A 19912-nucleotide genomic window follows, 5' to 3' on the forward strand; every position below is an offset into this window, starting at 1 on the left:
GACGTCAGAAGAACTGAATTCTGCGCCCTAATTTGTCACGTGACTGTGAACATCAGTGTCCTCGCTCAAGTTAACAAGACAGACTCAGAGCTCTCAGTCCCCCTGTCCAGCCCCGAAACACCTGGCACAGCCAGCCATGGCCACACTCGGAGTGTCCTCCCAGCTGCCCCTCCCCATATAGACTGACCGATTCTTTCTCCTTCCCCAAGGAACCTCCTCCTCCCAGGACTCTGTCACAGATCTCTGTGCCTGCACGCGAGGAATGGCGAACTGGCCTCACGGGACAGTTTTAGGGAAGAACTTCCTAACTGACAAGGTGGATGGGGCGTTGCTGATGTGAACACAGGTGGCCAGGGAGGACCCTTTCAGTAAGGCTGAGAAGGCAGACAGCAGAGAGGCAACGGAGACAAGGGCGAGTCCCCACGGTTTATTATAGAAGCCTATAAAAGAGCCACATTGAGTATTTCCAAAATCACAAAATGCACAACATTCATTTTTTTAATATGCAACATGGAATATTATATACAGATTAAAACCACAACAGCAAAAACACTCACACGGTACCAGTTTCATATCAAAACAAAACACACAAGTGCTTTTTCAATATTAAAATGACTGTGATAAAAACATATTAATATTTTGAACCATGTTTACAATAGAGCAAAATTCATATTTTACTAAATAACAAATATTTAACAGCAAAAACTTTATACTATATCTATTTTGAATTATAACAAAAATAGTACTTATAATAGTTTATAAAGACAGACACAAAATTATAACATTTATGAAAAACATGTTTGTGTATAAAATAATATTATAGCCATCTGGGCAGGGTCACGGTGGTGCCCAGAACACAAACGCCAGCGCCCAACATCGAAAGTGCTTCAATCTGCAAGCCCGTGGCAGGAAGAGTTTTGTGGGGTTTTGTCTTTTTAAGGTCAAGTTACAATAGTTAGGGATGATAAGTAAGAAACATCACCCATCTAACGCTAGCTCTATGAAACACACACGCACACACACGCACACACACAGACGCGGGAATCTCACCAAAGAGCTGAAAGGAGGGACCAATTACAACACAGGGGTCCTGTCAGCCAGCAAGAGCTTTCTTCGGCTCTCTTCTCATTGCCTTTGATACCCAGCGGGGCAAATGATCCTTCTTTCCTCCCTCACAGGAACCCCCCCTCAGCTTTTCCTTCTCTGCCCCCTACCAGGCTGGCCACCCCCGGGCAAGGCCCCTGAGACCTCCCAGCCCCATGCCTCCTGCCCGTCACCTGGACCAGACCCAGTGGGCTTGTTGTCTGAAGTTCCACTTACTGCTCTCCTAGATACTCAGTCAAAAACAATTGGTTTAGGGCCAGCTGGATCAGTTTAAAGGCAAATGAACCTTCCGGACACTCGTTTTGTGTTGGGGGAATGGGTGGGTACAGGTTCAGGTGCACCATGTAGCTATGTTGCAAGCTTTGACAAGTCTTTACCCATTCCGGCCTGTTTTTCAGGATTGGGGATGATCAATTTTGCCAATAATGTCTGTTCCACACTGTTTTTTAGTAGTGGAAAAGTAGGAAATAAACGAAACATCTGAGACTCGGGGATTGGAGAGCAGTCTGTGTGGTATGGGCCCGTTCCTATAGTCTATCGTCAGGGTGGCGGTGAGTGGGGTCAGGGTCAGTCTGTGGGGCTGCCTATGGTATCTGGTTGGAGGGAGCCGCTGAGGTGCTCACAGCAGCAATCGGGGACTGGCATGTCCTTCATTCTTCTGTTTTCGATTTTCTTGTAAAGAAGATTCATTGCTTTTACAAAACCAAATTGGTTTTTGATGTTTCAAAAACCAATAGAGAAACACAAAAGCAAGGAAAAATCTGAAAACAGACACAATTGCTTAGAGACTCACCAAAGGCCCCCACACCATCCCCAGGAGGCATCCCAAATTGCCAACACTCAAAACGCCAGTGGTAGGAGCTACTCCTCTTTCACCCAGTCATCCCGACTGGCCAGTTTTCAACCCAATCCCCCTGACAAACTGCACATCGCCGCCTCGTCAGCTCTAGCTGCAGCAGCCTTCCCGCCGCTGTCCGGAGACCACACGGGGCCCTGGAGTCAGCTCCGAGGCAGAACTGCCGCTGCGCTCACCTCCCCCACGCTTTCGCCTCTTCCCCACCCCTGAGCTGGGCTAAGCAGACAGTGGCATAGAGGTGGAAGGGACTTCAAGGACACCTTTTTCAGGGTGGAGGGCAAAGGGGGAGGGTTAAGGAAGGGAAGACGGAGGCCCTGGCTCCCCGTCAGAAGAACCCGTATCCTTCCCCAAACTGATGCATTGGAGTCAGGGGCACTGGGGTGAACAGGGGCCAAGCAGGAAATGGCGGCCGCCTCCAAATCTACCTGATCAGGGTTTTTGACAGGAGAGGGAGGAGGCAATGGGCCATGTCCCATCTCCACCAGGTACAAGGCAGAGGCACTGGACTTCAGCCCAGGAGTGAGCCTCCAAGATTAAACCCAAATAATGCCTGGAGCCGGGGAAGGCTTTCAACCCTAGGTCCAGGGGCTGGGTTTGACCGGAGACCCCTTCGTCTTCACTCACAGAAGTCTCGCCAAGACAGCTGGAACACAGGCTAGGGCATGAAGGGGAGGAAATGTTCGCTCCAGACCCCAGCATCCCCAAGATTCTCTATCAGTGAATAAATATGGGGGCAAGTAGCACACGAGCCGTGGGCCTCAGGCCCGTGTGTGTAACAGGGCCCGGTTCAGCAGGGGATGGGAAGGTGGGGGTGTCAGTGCACCTGCCCAGGGCCACCAGGGAGGATGCTAGGGAGACAGGGCCTGGGGCTCCTTTGCCCCAAGGTCGGAGGACAGAACAAGTAGCAGCAATAGGTAATTTCAAATGTTCAAACTGGCGAGGCAGGGTGGGAACAGGGGCACAGGGAAGGAGAGTCTCCAGGTTGGAGGCAGCCCCCACCCCGCCAAGGTTGACTCCTGTTCTGCTACCCAGGATGCTGCTCCTGGGCAGATGCAGTGGGGGCGCAGCAGAGGGAGGCGCTGAAGAGTGCACCAAAGCGGGCACCGCTCTTCCTGACCCCGGGCTCCAGCTAAAAGGGTCCAAAAGGAACGGAGGGAAGGGAGCATTTCAGAACATCACAAGAACACTGTAGCACGCGCTGACACCAAACACTGTCACGGGCATGCAGAGCCCCCGCCACGCCCTTCCCAGGGGCTGAGCTGGTGGGAAATGGGGAGTGGCTGGAGGGAAGCGGGAGCCAGAAGTGGAGCACCGCCCTAGGAAGGATGGGGCCCACTGGCTTTGGGTAGGGTTTGCCAGGGAGGGGGAGCAGGGAAGGGCAAGTATGGGGGCCGCTTGCCCTCCCCATTCCGGCCCCCTCCCACACACAGGTTTCTACCTCCCACCACCGCCACCCCGCTGCCTGGGCTGGGCTGAGGCAGGTGGGCCTTGGGTTAGACTGTGGCGCTCAGCATGGCCTCTGTCTCCGGCAGGATCTTGTTCTGGTTGGAGTCCAGGCCAAAGAACTTGACGCTGAGGCCGTCCACGGGGTGCAGGACGGGGACCAAGGTGATGCGGGGGAAGGTCCGCGAGGCCAGCTCAAAGCGGCTGGTGCTGGCCAGCTCCACCGCCAGCACCTTCAGGAACAGCTTGGCCAGGTGCTTGCCCAGGCAGGTCCGGACACCGCCACCGAATGGGAGGTAATGGAAGCGGCCGTCCTTGTCCTCGCTCCGCGCCTGGCTGAAGCGATCGGGGTCGAACACGTTCACGTCTTTGAACACAGGCGCTGTGTCGTGGGTGTCCCGGATGCTGTACATGACACTCCAGCCTTTGGGGATCTGGAAACCCTGGAGCAAGATGGGGGCCGAGGAGCGGGTGGTGAGAGCCGGAGTAACCCACGGAGGGCCTAGGACTGCCCCTGCCTGCTCAGCCCCAGATGTTCAAGACCTGTCTCTTCCTAGAGACACCCCACGGTGGCCCCCAGGCCTGGCCAGCCAGCCCCACTCAGCATGTTAGTCCAAGCCCTTATCTGTAGATGTGCACATGCGACTTCACATATAACACCCGACCTGGCTTCATCTGATGCATTTGGGGCGCACTTCTCCCGTGAGACTGAAAGTAAGCACTGTTTCCCCATCAGGCCTGATGTCCCTGAAATGGAGGCTAGTCTCCCGCCTTGCCCCTATCCCGGTGCCCCCGCTCCCCCATCACCCCCAGCTCCACAGGCCCAGCCTCTCTCACATCGAGCTCGAAGGTCTGCAGCACAGTGCGGTAGCCCCCGGAAATGGGCGTGAACAGGCGCATGACTTCCTTGATGACGCAGTCCAGGTAGCGCAGCCCGCTGAGCGTGTCCAGGCGCAGTGTGCCCTCGCAGGGGCAGCCACCGCTGTGCAGGATGCCATGAGCCCGCAGCTCCTCCCGCAGCTTCTCCAGCACGGTGGGGTGCTTCAGCAGCTGCATGATGAGCGAGGTGCTGGCGCTGGCCGTGGTGGCATAGGCCGCAAAGATCAGCTCCAGGGTCCCGTCCTGCAGGGCACAGAGGAGAGGCGTTGTTGGAGGTATGGGTTCAGCCAGGCAGGGGCTACCCCATTCGGCCAGTGGCCCGTGTGCCCAGGTCATCTGTGCTGGGCCCTGCCTGGTTCCTGCAGTGAATTCTGCTTCCTCTGAGTCTCATGTTGCCAGAGCATTAGTGTCACGATGGACGCGGGGGTCACAGCCAGTTCCTGGCTAGGCAGAAGACACAACTGCTGTGACCCAGGGCAGAAGCACTGGCCTCCAGTCCCTTGGAGTGGGGCCACTTCTCACTCACTGCTGGGTTCCTGGGCCAGCCCCACAGGCCTGATATGCAATGGGCTCACAGGAGAAAAAGAACAAATCCCAAGGAGCAAGGCCCTGCGCAGAGGGTGTGCATGTGCGTGTGTGGGGCATGCAGCGCCAGCCCCTTCCTCCATTGCAGGAGGAGGACATTCGGTGGGTAGTCAGGGGAGCCAATGGGGTCTGAGAGGCAGCCTGGGGCCACTCCGCTGGAGACCTGGGATAAGGCTGAGGGGAGGTGACCTCCTGAGGACCTAAAGACCCTGCCAGGGCTCTCTGGGGAGCAGGACACCAGGGCCATGGGTTCCCCATAGAAAGGCCCCAGCAGGCCATCTCATAGCAAGCCCTGCATTTTACAAATGTGAACTCTGGGCCCAGAGAGGGGAATGAAGGGACCTGGGTCCATTACTGGCCATGGTAACACCCATAAATCACAAAGCTTGTTATAGTGGAAAAGCCACTCTGGCTCTTCCTAGCTCCCAGGGAAAGAAGTTGGAGCTAGAATACGGGGAGGCAAAGATAGTGGGCAGGGGAGGCTGCAGTGAGCGTCCGTGGGCACCCGGCAGCAGAGTGGGCCTGCAGAGCCCAGGTGGGGATGGGCGAGTGAGCCCTCCTCTGGTGAAACATCCGTCCAAAGCAGGGCAAGCGGGCCCTGCACGGAGCACAGCCGGGATCACCAGGGGCCAGGGGAGTGGGAGGGCATGCAAAGTGCCAGCAACCTGAAAAGGCTGGGGGTGGGGGAGGAGACCTCGCATCCAAATCTCCCCTGCTCTTCCCCAAGGGCTGAGGCTGATGACAAGCAAGTGGTTTCCCCTTGTGGGCCTGCATTTCCCTAGATGGCCTCCCAGGGATATTGGGACTAGGAAATGAATCGAGATCATTCCCAGGCCTGAGCTCCCTGTAGGCCATGGGGAGAGAAGGGAGGGCACCCCATGGCATCCTGCAGAGCAGGGCGGGGACACAGACGTCGCTTCCAGTTTCGCGGTCTCCAGCCACTGCTCAGAAAGCGTGTGTGGGGCCAGACTACAGGGGCTAGAAAGAGCAAGGCACATTTCCACCCAAGGAAAGCTCAGAATGGAGCCTGGGTGCTGGTGCTGCCAGCGAGGGGCACACGCCCACCCCACCTTCAGCTCCTGCATGGTCATCTCCTTCCCGTGCTCCTTGCTGCTCTCAATGAGGAGGTCCAGGGCGTCCGAGTAGTCCTTGCCCTGCGTGCACTGCAGCTTCTCCCGGATGGCCTTCTCCAGCCCCTTCTGCAGGGTCTGCCGAGCCTGAATGCCCTGCGGCGGGAAGGGCTGTCACTCATATAGAAGGGCAGGCTCTCATCCGAGCCTCGGGACCACCAGGGATGACTCCAGCCTCCTCCTACCCCACGCTGACACCTCTCCCCTTTGTCCATGTGCCCTGTGCCTAGGTGCCCACTCAGAGGTCAGGTCAGCCACCCATCCCCAGAGAGGGGGCTCATGGATGCTCCTGCTCCTCTCCTCCCAGGTCCTGGGTGCTCACCCGCCGATAGCCACTGAAGGGCAGGTCAACAGGCAGGGAGAAGACATTCTCCACAAACTGCTGGTAGACCTCAAATAGGTGCCCAAGGTCCTCCTCGGGGATGCTGAAGCCCAGCAGCACCCGGATGGCCATGCGGAAGGTCAGCTTCTGCGCCTCCTGGTACACGTTGATGGCCTCGGGGTGGCTGCTCCAGGCACGCAGCGTGTCTTGGATCACCAGCTGGATCTTGGGCAGGTAACTCTCCAGGGCCTCGTGGCTGAAGATCTTGGAGAAGACCTGGAAGGCAGAGAGGCAGGTGGGCGAGCTGATTGGCACAGCCCGCCCCGGTCAGCCCCTCACTCTGCCTGGAGAATGAATGTGACCAAAGAGAATTTCAGCTTCCACACAATAACAAAGCTTTGGGAGCTGGGCAGGCCAGCTGCCAGCAAGTCTTTGAGGGACGTGGCTTGCGTGGGGCACAAGTGGCAGCTGAGCGGGGAACCACCCTTCCATTGCAGAAGCCCATTTCGGAATCCCGGGACACAGGATGGAAGTGCCTGGGAGAAGTGGAGCACAGTCGTTGGACTGTACAGGAAAGTAGGGGAAGGCCATCGGGCGATAGCTACTCCACGGGGGACAGCAAGAGAGCCTGAGACTAGACCTCAAGCAGGACTTCCTGGGAACCAAAATTGTCATCACTTGCTGGAAAACACCTACTGGGTGCAGATTGTAGTAAGTTTATTAACAGCTGTGCCATGAAAAGGTCTTCAGTGTGGCCAGGTCCAAAAGCAGCGGGGGAATGGGGGCAATGGCTTTCCACCCCCAAAGATCACAAAGACAACCAGAAGCCCTGTGACTTCCCTGCATCTTCCAGGGCCACTGTGAGGAGGCAGTGAGTCCTGTTCCCACCTCCCCATCTTCCGTCCTCCCGGCTGCCTGCGCAGCCCCCCTTGCTGCCCTCCTCACCCAGGACTCCCCCGCACATGTTTTCATGTGTGGAGGAGACGGGAGCACGTTAGTTTATTTACCGATAGCCTGTGGGTCTCGCTCATAAGCAGCAACCTCCATCCCACCAGAGTTCAGATGAGAAGGGGGAGCACCCCCGCTACCAGCACCAAGCACAGGCTGGGAGGGGAGGGACAGTGCGGAGGAGGGAGCCCCCCACCCTACCCCATGCAAACCACACACACGCGCCGCCCTCCCCAACTGCCCCCCAAACACAACCACCGCACAAACTGTAAATGTGAGAATTTCCCCTGCAGTCAGCTCGGGGAGGAAAGGTAACATTTTCCTGGCCTGGGCCCTGCATGGCTAATGGGAGGGCTGGTTTGCAGAAATAACAGTGCTGGCCCTTCAGTGGCCCAGCCAGGCGTTCACAATAGCACTTTCATTCCGAAATTCCCGGTGGAGGGAGGGAGGGAGGGAGGGCAGGAGGCCGGCAAGGGGCAGAGAGGCCTGCACTGTTTGGGGCCGCTCCTGCTACAGAGGGACAGCAGAGAGGTAGAAGGATGAAAGGAGGTCGCCCAGATCAGCCCAAGTCCAGATGGGTCATTCACACCTTGCCCAGTTTTGGGGGTCCGAGGGAATTTCCAGGGGACTCTAACTGCTGCCTCCCTTCAGAGAGTGATGGATAAAGGCAATGCTTGTTTGCTTCAACCCCCAACCCTCATGTCCTGAGGATTCCAGGTTCAGCCCTTGGGCAAGTGAAGGGTCTTGGGGGAATGAGAAGGGGCACTTCTTCTAAAGCCCAGCACTGGCCAGTGAAGGGCCCCTTACAGACAGCAGAGAGCCACAGGGTGGGCAGACAGCAGCACACAGGAGGGGAAAGTGCATCAGGAAACAAGACGGGGACAGGAAAATCACTCTGCGGCTACCAGGCCTCCATGGCAGGACAGGGAAGCCAGAGGTGGGACAGGGAGGGCCAAAGAGGTCATACTTGGCCCAGAGCCAGCCAGCCCAGGACGGACTAGGTGTTCTGTCACGGAAGGTGCAGGGTAGGGGCTGGCCAGGGCCCCCAGCACATGGGAGACCTGGTCCTCCTGCCTCTCATCACCCCGTGCCCTGGAGGCCACGTCCACCAGGCCCAGTCAAAGTAGAAACTGGCGGGCTCTAAGATGCAGTGGGGTGCCAGGAAAGGGGCTGAGTTGTAACTGTGCATCATCCAGCAACTTCCAGTGTGATCATGGCCAAGTGGCTACCCGCTCCCCCAAGCCTCAGTTTCCTCATCTGTAAACAGTGAGGTGGAGCCAGGAGGCCTCCCTTCAATCCACTGAGCACCTGAACAGCAGCCCCCACCTGCCCCGAAGTAGATGCTATCCCTTCCAAGAGGCCCCGAACTTGTCAATGCTCGAATCCCCTGGGGAGTGCCTTCCAGCCCCCACGCACACACCCCATGTGGGCTACAGTGGCCCAGGAGGGGCCATCCCAGGGTTTAAAAAGGGGGAGCACGGAGGGCCCACACCTCACCCACAGACAAGCCCTGCCTTGTCCCATGGGTTCCGTTTCCTGCGCCCTCTAGCGATGGCCGGTTGAACTGCTCCTTCCCAGGCCTTGGGGGCCCTGGAGGGTAGGCAGGGATAGTCTAGGAAGAGAGAAGGGCCCAGGGACTGACGGAAGGACTCCAAGGGCAGGGGTCCACACCTGACCCCTGGAGGGAAGGGGTCCATGGGCAAGGCCAGGGGCTAGAATGAGCCAGAAAAACCACTGCCACCCGGCACCTGCAGGCCCCTGGGGCTGGGGCTTCTAAAAGGAAAGTGAAGGCAGGACCAGGACACTGTCTCAGCCAGTGTCTGACTGGCTGAGTGACAGCCAGCAGGCCGCTGCCCCTCCTGGAGCTGTTTCCCCGCTGGGTTCATGAGAGGCCTGACTGGCCGTTCTGAGGGCCTTTCCGCCAGGCTGTCCATGACACTCCTCAGAGCTCACCGTGAGGTGGAGAAATCCCCCAAATGAGAATCCCAGCAAAGGTGGGTGGAGGGCATACTGGCCCCGAGGGGCTGGGCTCAGAGGTCACCAGGTCCATGCCCCTGCCTCTGGCCCAGCTGCTGCACAGGCATAGGGGCCTCCCAGGCCCTAGGAAGCCTCCAGGGCCTCATCCCTGGGTCTGTGCCCAGGTGTAACAACGCAGGCACTTCCCAAAGCCAGGGCAGCTCTGAAACCACCACCCGCCACAAAGGACGGGTGGAGGCAGAGGCGCAGGCTGGGGCAGAGGGCGGTCAGGGCTGCGTCAGGGCGCGCTGGGTCTGAGGCCACCGCCTGCTGGGGTCAGGACTCGGGCATACTGGGAAGGTGCCGGGGAGCGGCTCCCTGTGAAGAAAGGAAGGGTTCCCGGCCCGGAGCTACTTCCCTGACCACAGGCATAGCAGGAGCCACGGCTGCTTTGTTTCCTTCTGGGGCTTCCCTCGGAATTCCCAAAAGTCAGCCAAGAATGCCGGACAAAGGTCACTGGGAGCCAGCCCAGGCCCAGGCCAAGCCCTGCAGAGGGAGTGGCAGGCATGGACTCCCCACCAGGGTTGGTGCCCGGGGAGAGCAAGGTACTGTCACGGGAGACCAGGAGCGCCCATCCAGGTTTACCTGCTGCAGCCTCAGAGGCTTGGGCAGGAGGGAGGAGGGCAGTCGCCTTGAGGGATGGCTTTGGGCAGCTCCCCTGCCAAGCCCCGAAAGACACAATAGGCTCAGGAGTCCACCCCTTGGTTCTCTCCCTCCCTCCGGAGTGGGCGCTGATCCCACAAGGGTCTAGGGGCACCAGCAGGGGCTCGTGAAGGCTCAGATTCCCTATCATTGTTTCAACAAATGCATTCTCCCCAAGCAGGCCTCCTCACCCCTCCTGCCTCTCACCCTGTGCCCTGGGAGGGGAGTCGCTTTGTGAACCCCCATGGCCCTACGGGCCGCGCTTGCTCAGCCAGATAGCCTCCCCCTTCTCTGCTGGCAGGTGTGGACAGATGGACAAATGGATGGGCAGCAGGAGCGGGTAGAGCCGGAGCGGGGACCCACTGCCCAGGCCAGTGACTCAGACTGGGAGGAATGGAAGCGGCTGCCCAGGAGGGGTGGGGGCCTGGGCAGGCCACCCGGCCAAGCCACCGGAGCCTCGGCCTGCGGAGTGGAAAGAATAACAGAGGGCAGGCAGGCGCTGAGGCAGCCGTCCGCACAGGGGTGACGCCAAGGTGTGTACTTTATATTCAAACAAGGGGGGTAAGAGAGGACGTCATCTTCCCAGCTGCCTGGCTGCCTCAGCTTCACCCTGGCCCAGTGGAAATGCCAGGCAGCTTCACCCAGAACTAGAAATGTCCAATCCGGGTCTGTGGGGCTGGGCACACTCAGCCCCTCTGGTTGTGGGGAGGCTGGCCCAGACCCCCAACAGGCTCCAGCGGTTGGAGCAGAGCGCCTGCCCCTGATTTGACTCCAGCTGTGATCATCTCACCTGGAGATGTGCTCCCCACTGCCCTAACTCTTCCACACATACCTACAGCACAAGGGGGACAAGGTGGGGAGGGGCGGGCAGCACTTGGCAGACACCTGCCAAGCCACAGAATCTGTGATTTGCCCAGCCGCTCTTACCTCTCCCGCTTCCAGCCGCCACGAACCCCGCCTTAGAAAGCCGTGGATGGGGAGGGGCCTCCCAAGGTCACAGTCCAGAGCGTGGCTGGCCACACCCACTAGAGGCCCTGAATTCCCTGCATCCCACCACTCCAGACTCCATAGAGCTGCCCTCTGCCAGCCCTGGTGGGCTCTGAATTTATCCAAGGGTCCTGAAGGGGACTGTCCTCTACAGTGAAGTCCACTCTCAGGGTGAGGCCAGCTGTCCCCGCCACTTTGGTGTGATCCTGGCATGTCTCAGGGCCCCGCAGTTGCTTCCTTTTAGGCTTAGGGAACCCAGGACAGATATAGCAGCCAGCCTGGGGGGCCCAGGGCCAGGGCAGACCCCACCAAACCTTCCCACTCCCCGCCAAGGCCACCTTCATCTTCCAAGGCTAGGAGAGTGAGCAAACACATCAGTACCACAGCCTTGGACCCCTCCCTGCCTTGGGAGAAGGACACAGAAAGAAGGGACAGAGGGAAGGGCTGGCCCCCGCATCCAGGCCGCCCACCCACCTGCTGCCTGGCACAAGGGCATGTGGAGGGAGGTTCCCACTCCCAGGCGTCCTGGCAGCTGACTGTGGGCTCCCTCCCCCACTGACCTTCAGATAGATCCGCTGCTGCTACCCGCCCCCTCAGCAGCCCCTGTGCCCACCCACTGGTGCTACAGTAACTTTTGGGCGAAGGACTTGTGTTGGCAGAACAAAGGCGTTGTGCCTATGCCAAGGGGCTGGGGCAGAGCTCCCAGCAGCAGAGCTGCCTGGCTGTGCCACTGGCCTTCCATCCAACACAGGTTGGACCTTCTGCCCTGAGCTGAGCCTGGTGGACATGACTGTGTGGCCGGAGGTTGTGCCTTGGTCCAAAGGCCTCCTAGAGCCAGGTGTGGGCTAGCCTTCCCTGGGACCCCATAACCATGGGTCCTCCTGGCACCGTCCTCCTGCTGAGGCACCTCCTGGCCTCTCCATCCCAACACAGACCCCAGGAGCACAAGGTTTCCAAGATAGGCCAAAGTCAGGGATGGTGGATGGAAAGGAAGGGTTTCTTGACTTCTACCTCCAAAGCCTAGTCCCCCACCTTGGCTTCAGGCCCAGAAGGCCCTGTAGGCAGGGATCTGGGTAGAAGGGGCAAGACTATCACTCCTGAGGTCTCCCCAGTTCAGAGGCTCCAAGGCTAAGTCCCTCCCCTGAAATACTCTCCAAGTTCCCTGAGGGTATCTCCAGGCCACTGTCTGGGGTGTCCTGAAGCTGCTGGCCTCTTGGTGCATAGAGGTCCAGTCCGATCTCCAAAGAAGAGGAGAGGCCCAATCCTGGCGGGTAGGACTGGGCATAGGAAGCTTCTAGAATGATTTCCTAGCTCCTTCTCCATGTTTTGGACAACTGTCTCACCCCCACCTTCCTAACCAGACTCCATCTGCCCTTCTACAGCAATACTCCAGCCTCTCTACACACAAAGAGGGATGGGGTCCCTCCCCCATCCATCAGATACACCCCCAGGCCCTGGGCAGGGGAAGGGTAACCCAGGAGGAGGGAGTGAGTCTGAGGCCCTGGCTGCAAGGACACAGGCCTGGCTTCCAGAGATGATTCTGTTAGACTGGGCAAGACTTTCTGGACTTTTTCCCTGGCAACCCCACCCTTGCTGGCCCAAGACCACCAGGGCAGCCAGGGCAAACACCTGGAGCGCAGTGATGGCAGTGAGAAGCCCCCTCCAACACATCTGGTCAGACCTCCCAGAGGCAGGGTGGGCCACCAGCCCCAATGGAAACAGTGACGTTCCAGTTCCCCACCAGCCGGGCCCCAGCACACCTGGGCCCCACTTCCCGCTCCTACCTCCTAACCAGGCCAGTCCTGGCCCAGCAGCCCACACTGCAGCCAGGCCCCTAACTGCAGCATGGACCAGATAAAGAGGTGTGCGTGGCACCCAGCAACCCCCACCTTGGCCACACTCAGTCCACCAGGCCTTGGGTTCAGCTGATGAGCAGTTCTCTCCAGGACCAACATGGATATTTAGAAACAGTGGCCCTGAGTGTCCTCCTCGCTTCCAGCTAGATTCTACCTACCCAGCCCCAGGACTTCTGTGGAGTTCAGTAAACTTAAATCATCACTTAGGGAGATTTGGGGGGAAGAATCCTTTCATCTGGCTGACTACCCATTTCTCATTCGACCCTCCCTGCCAACATGCCTCACATGGCAAGCATAAAACTGCTACACACAAAGAGGGGGCCCTGCATTTGGCTCTCAGGCCTCTGGCAGGATGAACCAGCTTCTGGTGACTCCCCACCCACCCCCAGGGAGCTAAAGGACTGGCTGTTCTGAATAGGGAGCCATCACACCTCAGCCAAGGCTCTCAGTTTCTGCCCTGACCCCAGTCCCAGCCCTCCCCGTCCCTTCCCCCATATTCCTGGTCATCTGCGCCCTCCCTTCCTTCTCCCTCCCCTCTAAATGGACAATGTAGGCCAAAAAACCTTGGGGCTTTCCAGGCAAGCCCTTCCCAGCCAACACCTGGAGGCCCGAGTCCAAGTCAGGCCCAGGGTGGGTGGAACCCCAAGACAACACCCTCACCCCAAAGCCCTCTGCACCCCACACTCTGGTCCCGGCCACACCTCCTTCCTCACTGTCCACCCCAGCTTCCAGCAGCCCCAGGCAGGCGGGACAGAGGAGGACTCTTCTCCCGCGCCCAGAGACTATTCCCGTGGACGCTGCAGTCCGGTGTTGCAGGCTCTCCCCGAAATTTTCTTTTGTCTCCTGACCTGGTTCAAGTCTCGTTCTACCGCTCTACGTTTCAGTGGCCCCTTCCGTGAAAAGCGGACAATAATATCCCTCTGACCTAAGCCTCTGTAAAGCAGAGCTTAGGAAGCAGCCATCTCCTTTGGAGCTGAGTCTCCGCTCTCCTCGCTCTTTGGAATGGGCCTGTGGTGGAGTCGCAAAGGCTGAGGGAAAAATAACTGCCCAACACCTTTGAAAAACCGAGGCTTCATTGCGAAGCCTCCAGCCCCTCCCAGCCACTCCCCAGAACCCCTCTCCCGCTGCCCCCAGGCTGTGGTAACTGCTTCCAGCTAGGAGTGGGGCAGATTGAAGAGAGGACTTTGGGAGCCCGTTTCCAGTTCCTGAAATACATGCTGTACAAGGGAACGGGGTGGGGGCAGGGATGCAGCCCAGTCTTCTCGGTTTGACCGCTCCTCCTTTTGTCTGCAGTTAAGAATTACCCTTCACAGGCTGTTCAGAGAACGTCAAGTGCTACAGGATGCGTCTGCAAGTAGAGCGCTCCCCATCTTCGCCAAGACCACAGCATATGCGGCCCCTGACGGAGGGAGTCCGCCTCCCCACCTCCCCGGTCTGCCACCGCTCCCGGACGGGAAGCTGCCTCTCCCTTTCCTTAGGTTGCAAACCTGGGTGAGTCCTCTGACCCAATGGAAAAAAATGGAGTCGGGGAGGTCGCGCGGCCCCCCTCCTGGCGGCTTCGGGCCCGCCCGCCGGCTCGGCTTTCGGGTTACTGCAGTTCAAACAGCACGTGCTGCCCGCGCTGGTAGCCGAGCGCAGCCGGGAGGGGCGGAGGCCTGCCCCGTGCGCACCTCCTCCGCGCCTCCTCCAGTCGCTCGGGAAATCCAAGGGATAAACACCCACTTTCCCTTCCTCTTTCGCGGGGGTGGGTGCGCTTTGATCCCCGCTCGTGCCTCGCCTGCTCTCCCCCCGCCCGCCCTGCCCCCACGGCCCAGGCCCGTGCGCTCCGCGGCCCAAGGCTCGCGGCACCCTTCTCTGACCAGGCCCAGCCACGGCAGCCCACAAGCTGTCCCCAACCTCCACGCGCAGCCGCCTGCCCGCGCCTCCCTTCAAGCAGCCTGTAGTGGGAAGGGCAGCTTTGATTTTAGAATGATCGCTCTCCAGTCCTCGGAATTCCCTGGGAAATGTGGCGAAAAGGCGAACGCCGGCCAACTGTCCCGCCCTCTTCCTTTTCCAGCTCTGTGGAGCAAGGCAAGGACAGGCTTTGGACACCCCAGATCCCGCACGCTCAAGCTCTTCCAAGTCACCGTTGGTGGTGCCCACGGCAGTCGGCCAGCATGATAAGGGACCAAGAGGAGGGAAGCCGGAGCAGGCCCTGGATCCGGACTTGAGGCCTTGTCGGCGGGGAACTGCGGGGTCTTCAAGCATGGTGTGCAAAGAGGGGCACAGATTCGGTAGGGGAACATTCCCCGGGCTCCAGGAACTCCTTGCCCCGAGGTGAGGGGAGGGAGTGCACGGAAGGAAGAGGACAGAGTTCTTACCTTGCGCTTGTTGCGGTGGATGTCTCCAATGGAATTGGACACCGTGTTGGGGCCCAGCAACATGCGCGTGCTGCGAGGCCACTCGGTGCTCACGAGGTGGTGCTCGCCCATGAGGATCTTGCGCACGTTCTCCGCGCCGGTCACGCGTATCAGCGGCCGCCCCAACAAGTGCGTCTTGAACACGTTGCCATACTTCTCCCTCCGCGACGACTGGAAGCCAGAACCCTGCGGGAGCCACACCGGGGTCTCTCTCAGGGTGCAATTCTGCAGAGGGCCCGCGAGGGAGGGGTGGCGGACCCCAACGCCGGGCACAGTCACCTGCCCCCTCTCCCCACCAAACACACACTCACACAGACAAGCACGCAGGTTTTATTTTTCAGAGCGTGCACAAGAACTGGGAAGTAGGGCCTAGAGGATAATAAATAATGCAAGGAGGCAGAGGCCCAGGGGCACCCCCAGGAGGCTGTTTTTTAGTAAAGACTTTCGAGAGGAAAGAGGTATCCCGGACAGCTGGACCCAAAGCGGGAGTCTCCGCCTCCAACCCCCACCTCCCCCGCGCTCGGGAGCCTCTCGGAATAAATATTTCCAGGCTCCGGGCCACGGGCTGGCGAGACCCCGCGGGGTGGCCGCAGGCCAAAGATTATTTATAGCGGTAAGCGGTCGGTGCCCGAAGGCAGCAACTACAGATGGGGGTTGGGGTTTCCTCCGCTCTCCGGTGTGGCCCGCGCAGGGACCCGGCGGCCCTCGGAGGACTCTGCAGGGTGGGGTCACGGGCCGAGAGCCGCGATTTTCCTAATGCATTTTGCCCTGGAAATAACGGAGACCGACTTTGGTTGCCGCCCTGGAGTTTGGAACCCGAGCGCGGGGCGGGGCGGGACCGGGCAGGGCGACCCGCGCAGGTAACCAGATCCCCGGCTGTGGCGCCGCGAGCCGAGGATGACGGGGCCGGGGCCCTGCCGGGCTCTCGAAACGGCTGGCGGAGCCGGCCCGGCGCGGGTACCGGAAACCGTGGAGACCTCAGAGGGGCGGGGGCAGGGGCGTCCCGCTCACCTTTGACGTCGGCACTGGTTACCCCACCCCACGTTAACCCTTCTCCTGCCGGGGCAGCACCGGGCGAAAAGGGGAGGGGCGCCACCTGTCTAGCCGCCCCGCCTGCCAGTCCACCGGCGTACCAACTCGGGCTCCAGATCTACCTGGTCCTGCAACCCCGAGGGGACAACTCAGTCTCCCTATCCCGGGTTGATCCCCTTCCTCACTTTTCTTTTTTCCACGGAAAACTATTCTCCAGCTAAATGTGCACACACCCCAGTACAGCCGAAAAGTGACTCTGCAGAACCCGGAGCCCTAATCACTTTTCCACATGCGCCTCCGGCCCCGGCGCGCGCCGGGGAAGGAGCCGGGAGCGCCGGCGCAGCCAGGAGGGGGGCTGGGCCGCGAGAACGCTGTCCCCCTCCCAGGCTGGAGGACGGGGAGAGTTGCCCCCGCCGTGCAGCCCTTCTAGACGGCGTCTACCCCTTTAAGAAAAATCTAGGCGGAGGTGGGGTGCGACAGAGCGGGTGGTGAGGCGAGGGGTTCCCTCCCTCCGTCTGCCGTACCCGTCTCCCTCGCTCCGTCTCACTCTCCGTCTTTCCTCTCCTTCTTTTCCTCTGTTTTTCTTTTCTTTCAACACAAAAGTTGGGTTGTGAATTTTCCGAGGTCGCCGCCGCCTCGCCCCCACCCCCTGCCTCTGATCTGCCTAACTATAATTAAAGTGCGTTTTTTGTGGCATTAATAAAGAGTTATTTGTCTGCCGTTTCCACGGTCTTCACAAAGAGGACTTTCATAGGGGCGGCCGCTCGGGCCGCGAGTCCAATTTATACAAAAATGTTGTATTTTTAGCCCTGGGCTCTGTTTAGATGGCGCTCGGTGGAAACGGAGAGCCCTTGGAGGTCCCCCCGTAAAATCTGATAAATGACTCCGAAAAAATAACGCTGGGATTCAGAGGGCTCTCATTAACCCCTTAGGCGCTCTGTACACGTACCCCCTATTTCCCTCCCCTACGCCAGATCTAGGGCCCCGGGTTGGAGGGATGGGGAGGCGTAGGTTTCCTCCTCCCTAACTTCTGTGCAGGTTGAACGCTGACCCCCAGGGGCTCTTGTGGGATTCGGAGAAAAGGTCATGGGAACTTGAGGGGGGCCGAGAGAGGTAAGGAAACGAAGTGGGGGTGGGTGGTGACAGACGGTGGATTCAGCAGACTGGCTCCAAAAGGCGGGAGCCGTTGCCCAAGTTATTTTATTTCCTAAATTCGCGGCCCAGAGCCTAGAGCACCGCTGCAGTTGACCCTTTAAGTGTGGTGGCGAGGGGAAAGGCTCTGGGGATTTCTTTGCGGGGATGGGAGGGGGGATACTTCCATTGGTTGCAGGGACCCCCACCTCATTGCACTAACAACCGCAAAAAGAGATGGGCCAAATCCGGGACGTGGAAAGACCACAGGGCAGAGGAACTTCGAGCCCCCTCCCCGCCTCCGCTCCGCTGTCACTCGGCCCGGGGCAGGGTGAGTGCGCGTGTGCGCGCGCGCGCGAGCGCGCGGATTGCACGCGTCTGTTAATTTCAAGCCAAGCTTTCGCACCTCTAAACCCACAGGTCCCAGCGCTAACCTTTCGCTTCACCTCTCTGGTGGGGGGATTGTCAGTTTCAGGACATCCCTGCTTCCGCTAACAGAACAAACGCGAGTATGCATAAATACACCTCCCGCAGTTACTGCAGAGGCTCTCCCCTACCCCAAGAAGAAAACTGGTGTGTATCACATTGCAAAAGCGATTGTCTACCACTTGATGAGGTTAACTCTAGGTTAATCTCCCCATTACCTACCTGGGTCTGGTCCCTGACGCGCCCCGCCCCCATTATCAGCAGCAGAGTGGGGTTGTGCGGCATCCAACAAGCACACACGCACTCTGTGGATCCCACACTCACCTCTCCCAAGTTTCCCTCTCCTGCCAAACTCTCCCCACCCAATAAGTAAATAGACCCTTTTCCCCGAAAGCCTAGAGCCCTGGCTTCTCAGGCTTCTCATTTTTCTTTGGGTTACCTTCTTCCTCTTCCACCACAAAACAGACACACCAGCGCGGACCGCGGACCAGGGCAACTGTACCTGGCGCTGCCGACGGCGCCGCCGGAACACAATTTTAAATCGGCAGTTCAGGTTGCCACCAGCCCCCTCCTCTTCCGACTCAATTTTCGGCTCCCAGCGACACAGCCAAGCCCAGAAAGTCGAGGGCGACTGGGGCTTCGAGCACCGAGGGGCGGCGAAAGCGGCTCAGGACCTGAAGCTCCCTCGGGATCGCGCCGCGCTGGGCGCCCCCAGGGCGCTCCACGCCCCCATGCCAGGCCAGCCGCGACCCAGGCAAGTCCATTTTGGGAGCCCCCTCAGGTCCGGGAACCCCTCTTACCAGCCCCCTGAACCTGCTCAGCGAGCGCCAGTGGTCCCGGAACCGCGCTGCCGGCGGGCTAGGGAAGCCTGGGCTGCTGCGGCAGAGAGGAGGGAAGGGGCGGGGCGGGGACCAGTGCCTTCAGGCTCCCGGCGCCCCCTGGCCGGCCCGCCGCTCCGTCCGCCCAACGCTCGCAGCTAGCGGACCCCGGAGAGCAGCGGAGCGAGCGCGCCCTTACCTGCAGCAGCCAGTGGCCGGTCTCTCCGATGAGCGGGAAGCCCATGGATCCCTTGGGGATGGGCAGCTTGCAGCTCTTGTCGCGAGTGGCGGCCCAGCGCAGCTGCCACAGCTGCTGCGACACGGCCAGCAGCAGCGTCACGGACACCAGGCACGCGGCGAGGGTGGCCAGCGCCGACACCAGCTCCAAGCCCTCAAAGAGCATGTTGGCGGCCGCTCGGGGGATTGGCTGTGCTGGCCGCGGCGGGGGAGGGGAGGGCCAGACGGGAGGGGACCGGAGCGGCGGGGGAGGGGAGGCTGCGGCCGGGGGTCCTGGCACCTCCAGCCGAAACAGAAAATGAAGAGGAAGGGGCCGAGGGAAGGGCAATGGAGGCTGCGAGGGGAGCGGAGAGAGGGAGGAAAAAAAAATGCCTAAAAGAAGAGAGGAGACACGAGGCGACTGGGGTGTAACTTTGTTTGTTTGTTTGTTTGTTTGTTCCTTTATAGCGGGCTTAGGGGCTGCTCAAGGGGTGGTGAGATGAAGCCGTGAGTCAAGCTGGAGGGTTTGCTCTCCCCGCTACCATCACACTCGGAAAACTTTGGAAAACTTTGTCCAGAGGGAGCCTCTCTCTCCTAAGCCCCTTTCCCTGCTCGGAAAAAAAGAAGGGGGCAGAGAGCTAGCGGAGAGGAAGTGCGGTCGATTTGTCAAAAGTATTGCAGTATGGCCCCAAAATTCCTAGGTAAAAAAAGAATTTAAAAAAATCCTGAATCCAAAAATTCCAACGAACCCAGAAACTTTGGGGGCGAGGGAGAAAGCTCCCTGGCTGAGGCGAGTGGAGAGGCCGGAGCCCAAATGTCCCTGGGCTGCCCCGGGCGGCGCGCTCGAGCCCCAGAGCCGCCGCGGCACCCCTGAGGCAGGAGCGGCGGGCGAGGCGGCGAGGCGGGCGCTGCGGCCCGAGCGCGGATGCGGAGCTGGCGGGCCGCGGCCCGGACGGGACGCAGCCGGCGACAGAGCCCCGGGCGGGCGATGGGGCGGCGGTGGCGGCGGCGGCGGCGGCGGCAGCGGGCGGGGGGGGTGAGGCGGGGTGGGGTTGGGGGAGGAGGTGGAAAACCCGAGCTGGGCTATTGTATCAATTAAGAAAAGGCAGTCCGTCCCGGGAC

At 59.8% G+C, this 19912-nt stretch overlaps 1 protein-coding gene across 2 annotated transcripts; it reads right to left on the reverse strand.

Moving 5' to 3' along the window:
- Nucleotides 1–412: 412 nt before the first annotated feature.
- On the reverse strand, nucleotides 413–18583 carry LOC111550620 (cytochrome P450 26B1). 2 transcript variants are annotated; one of them, XM_023224131.3, is made up of 6 exons: nucleotides 18259–18583; nucleotides 15129–15353; nucleotides 6320–6595; nucleotides 5938–6093; nucleotides 4241–4525; nucleotides 413–3846 (listed from the first exon to the last, which is right to left on the reverse strand). In XM_023224131.3, exons 2-6 carry the CDS (start codon nucleotides 15237–15239, stop codon nucleotides 3454–3456), a joined length of 1221 nt encoding a protein of 406 aa, XP_023079899.1. In that variant the 5' UTR covers nucleotides 15240–15353; nucleotides 18259–18583; the 3' UTR covers nucleotides 413–3453. The 2 variants fall into 2 exon arrangements, with proteins under 2 accessions (XP_023079899.1, XP_023079900.1); XM_023224132.2 differs by having other exon boundaries at nucleotides 18196–18405.
- Nucleotides 18584–19912: the final 1329 nt, after the last annotated feature.

Source organism: Piliocolobus tephrosceles, chromosome 15, assembly GCF_002776525.5.
Source record: "Piliocolobus tephrosceles isolate RC106 chromosome 15, ASM277652v3, whole genome shotgun sequence".
NCBI classification, from domain to species: Eukaryota; Metazoa; Chordata; class Mammalia; order Primates; family Cercopithecidae; genus Piliocolobus; species Piliocolobus tephrosceles.

Excerpts from the sequence above, each read along its gene's own strand:
- LOC111550620 (XM_023224131.3), bottom strand. The coding sequence starts at position 15,239 with ATGGGCGAGCACCACCTCGTGAGCACCGAGTGGCCTCGCAGCACGCGC. Across the intron at positions 6,094-6,319 it reads CCTTCAGTGGCTATCGGCGG|GGCATTCAGGCTCGGCAGAC; the intron begins GTGAGCACCCAG and ends TTCCCGCCGCAG. Across the intron at positions 3,847-4,240 it reads TGCAGACCTTCGAGCTCGAT|GGTTTCCAGATCCCCAAAGG; the intron begins GTGAGAGAGGCT and ends ATCTTGCTCCAG.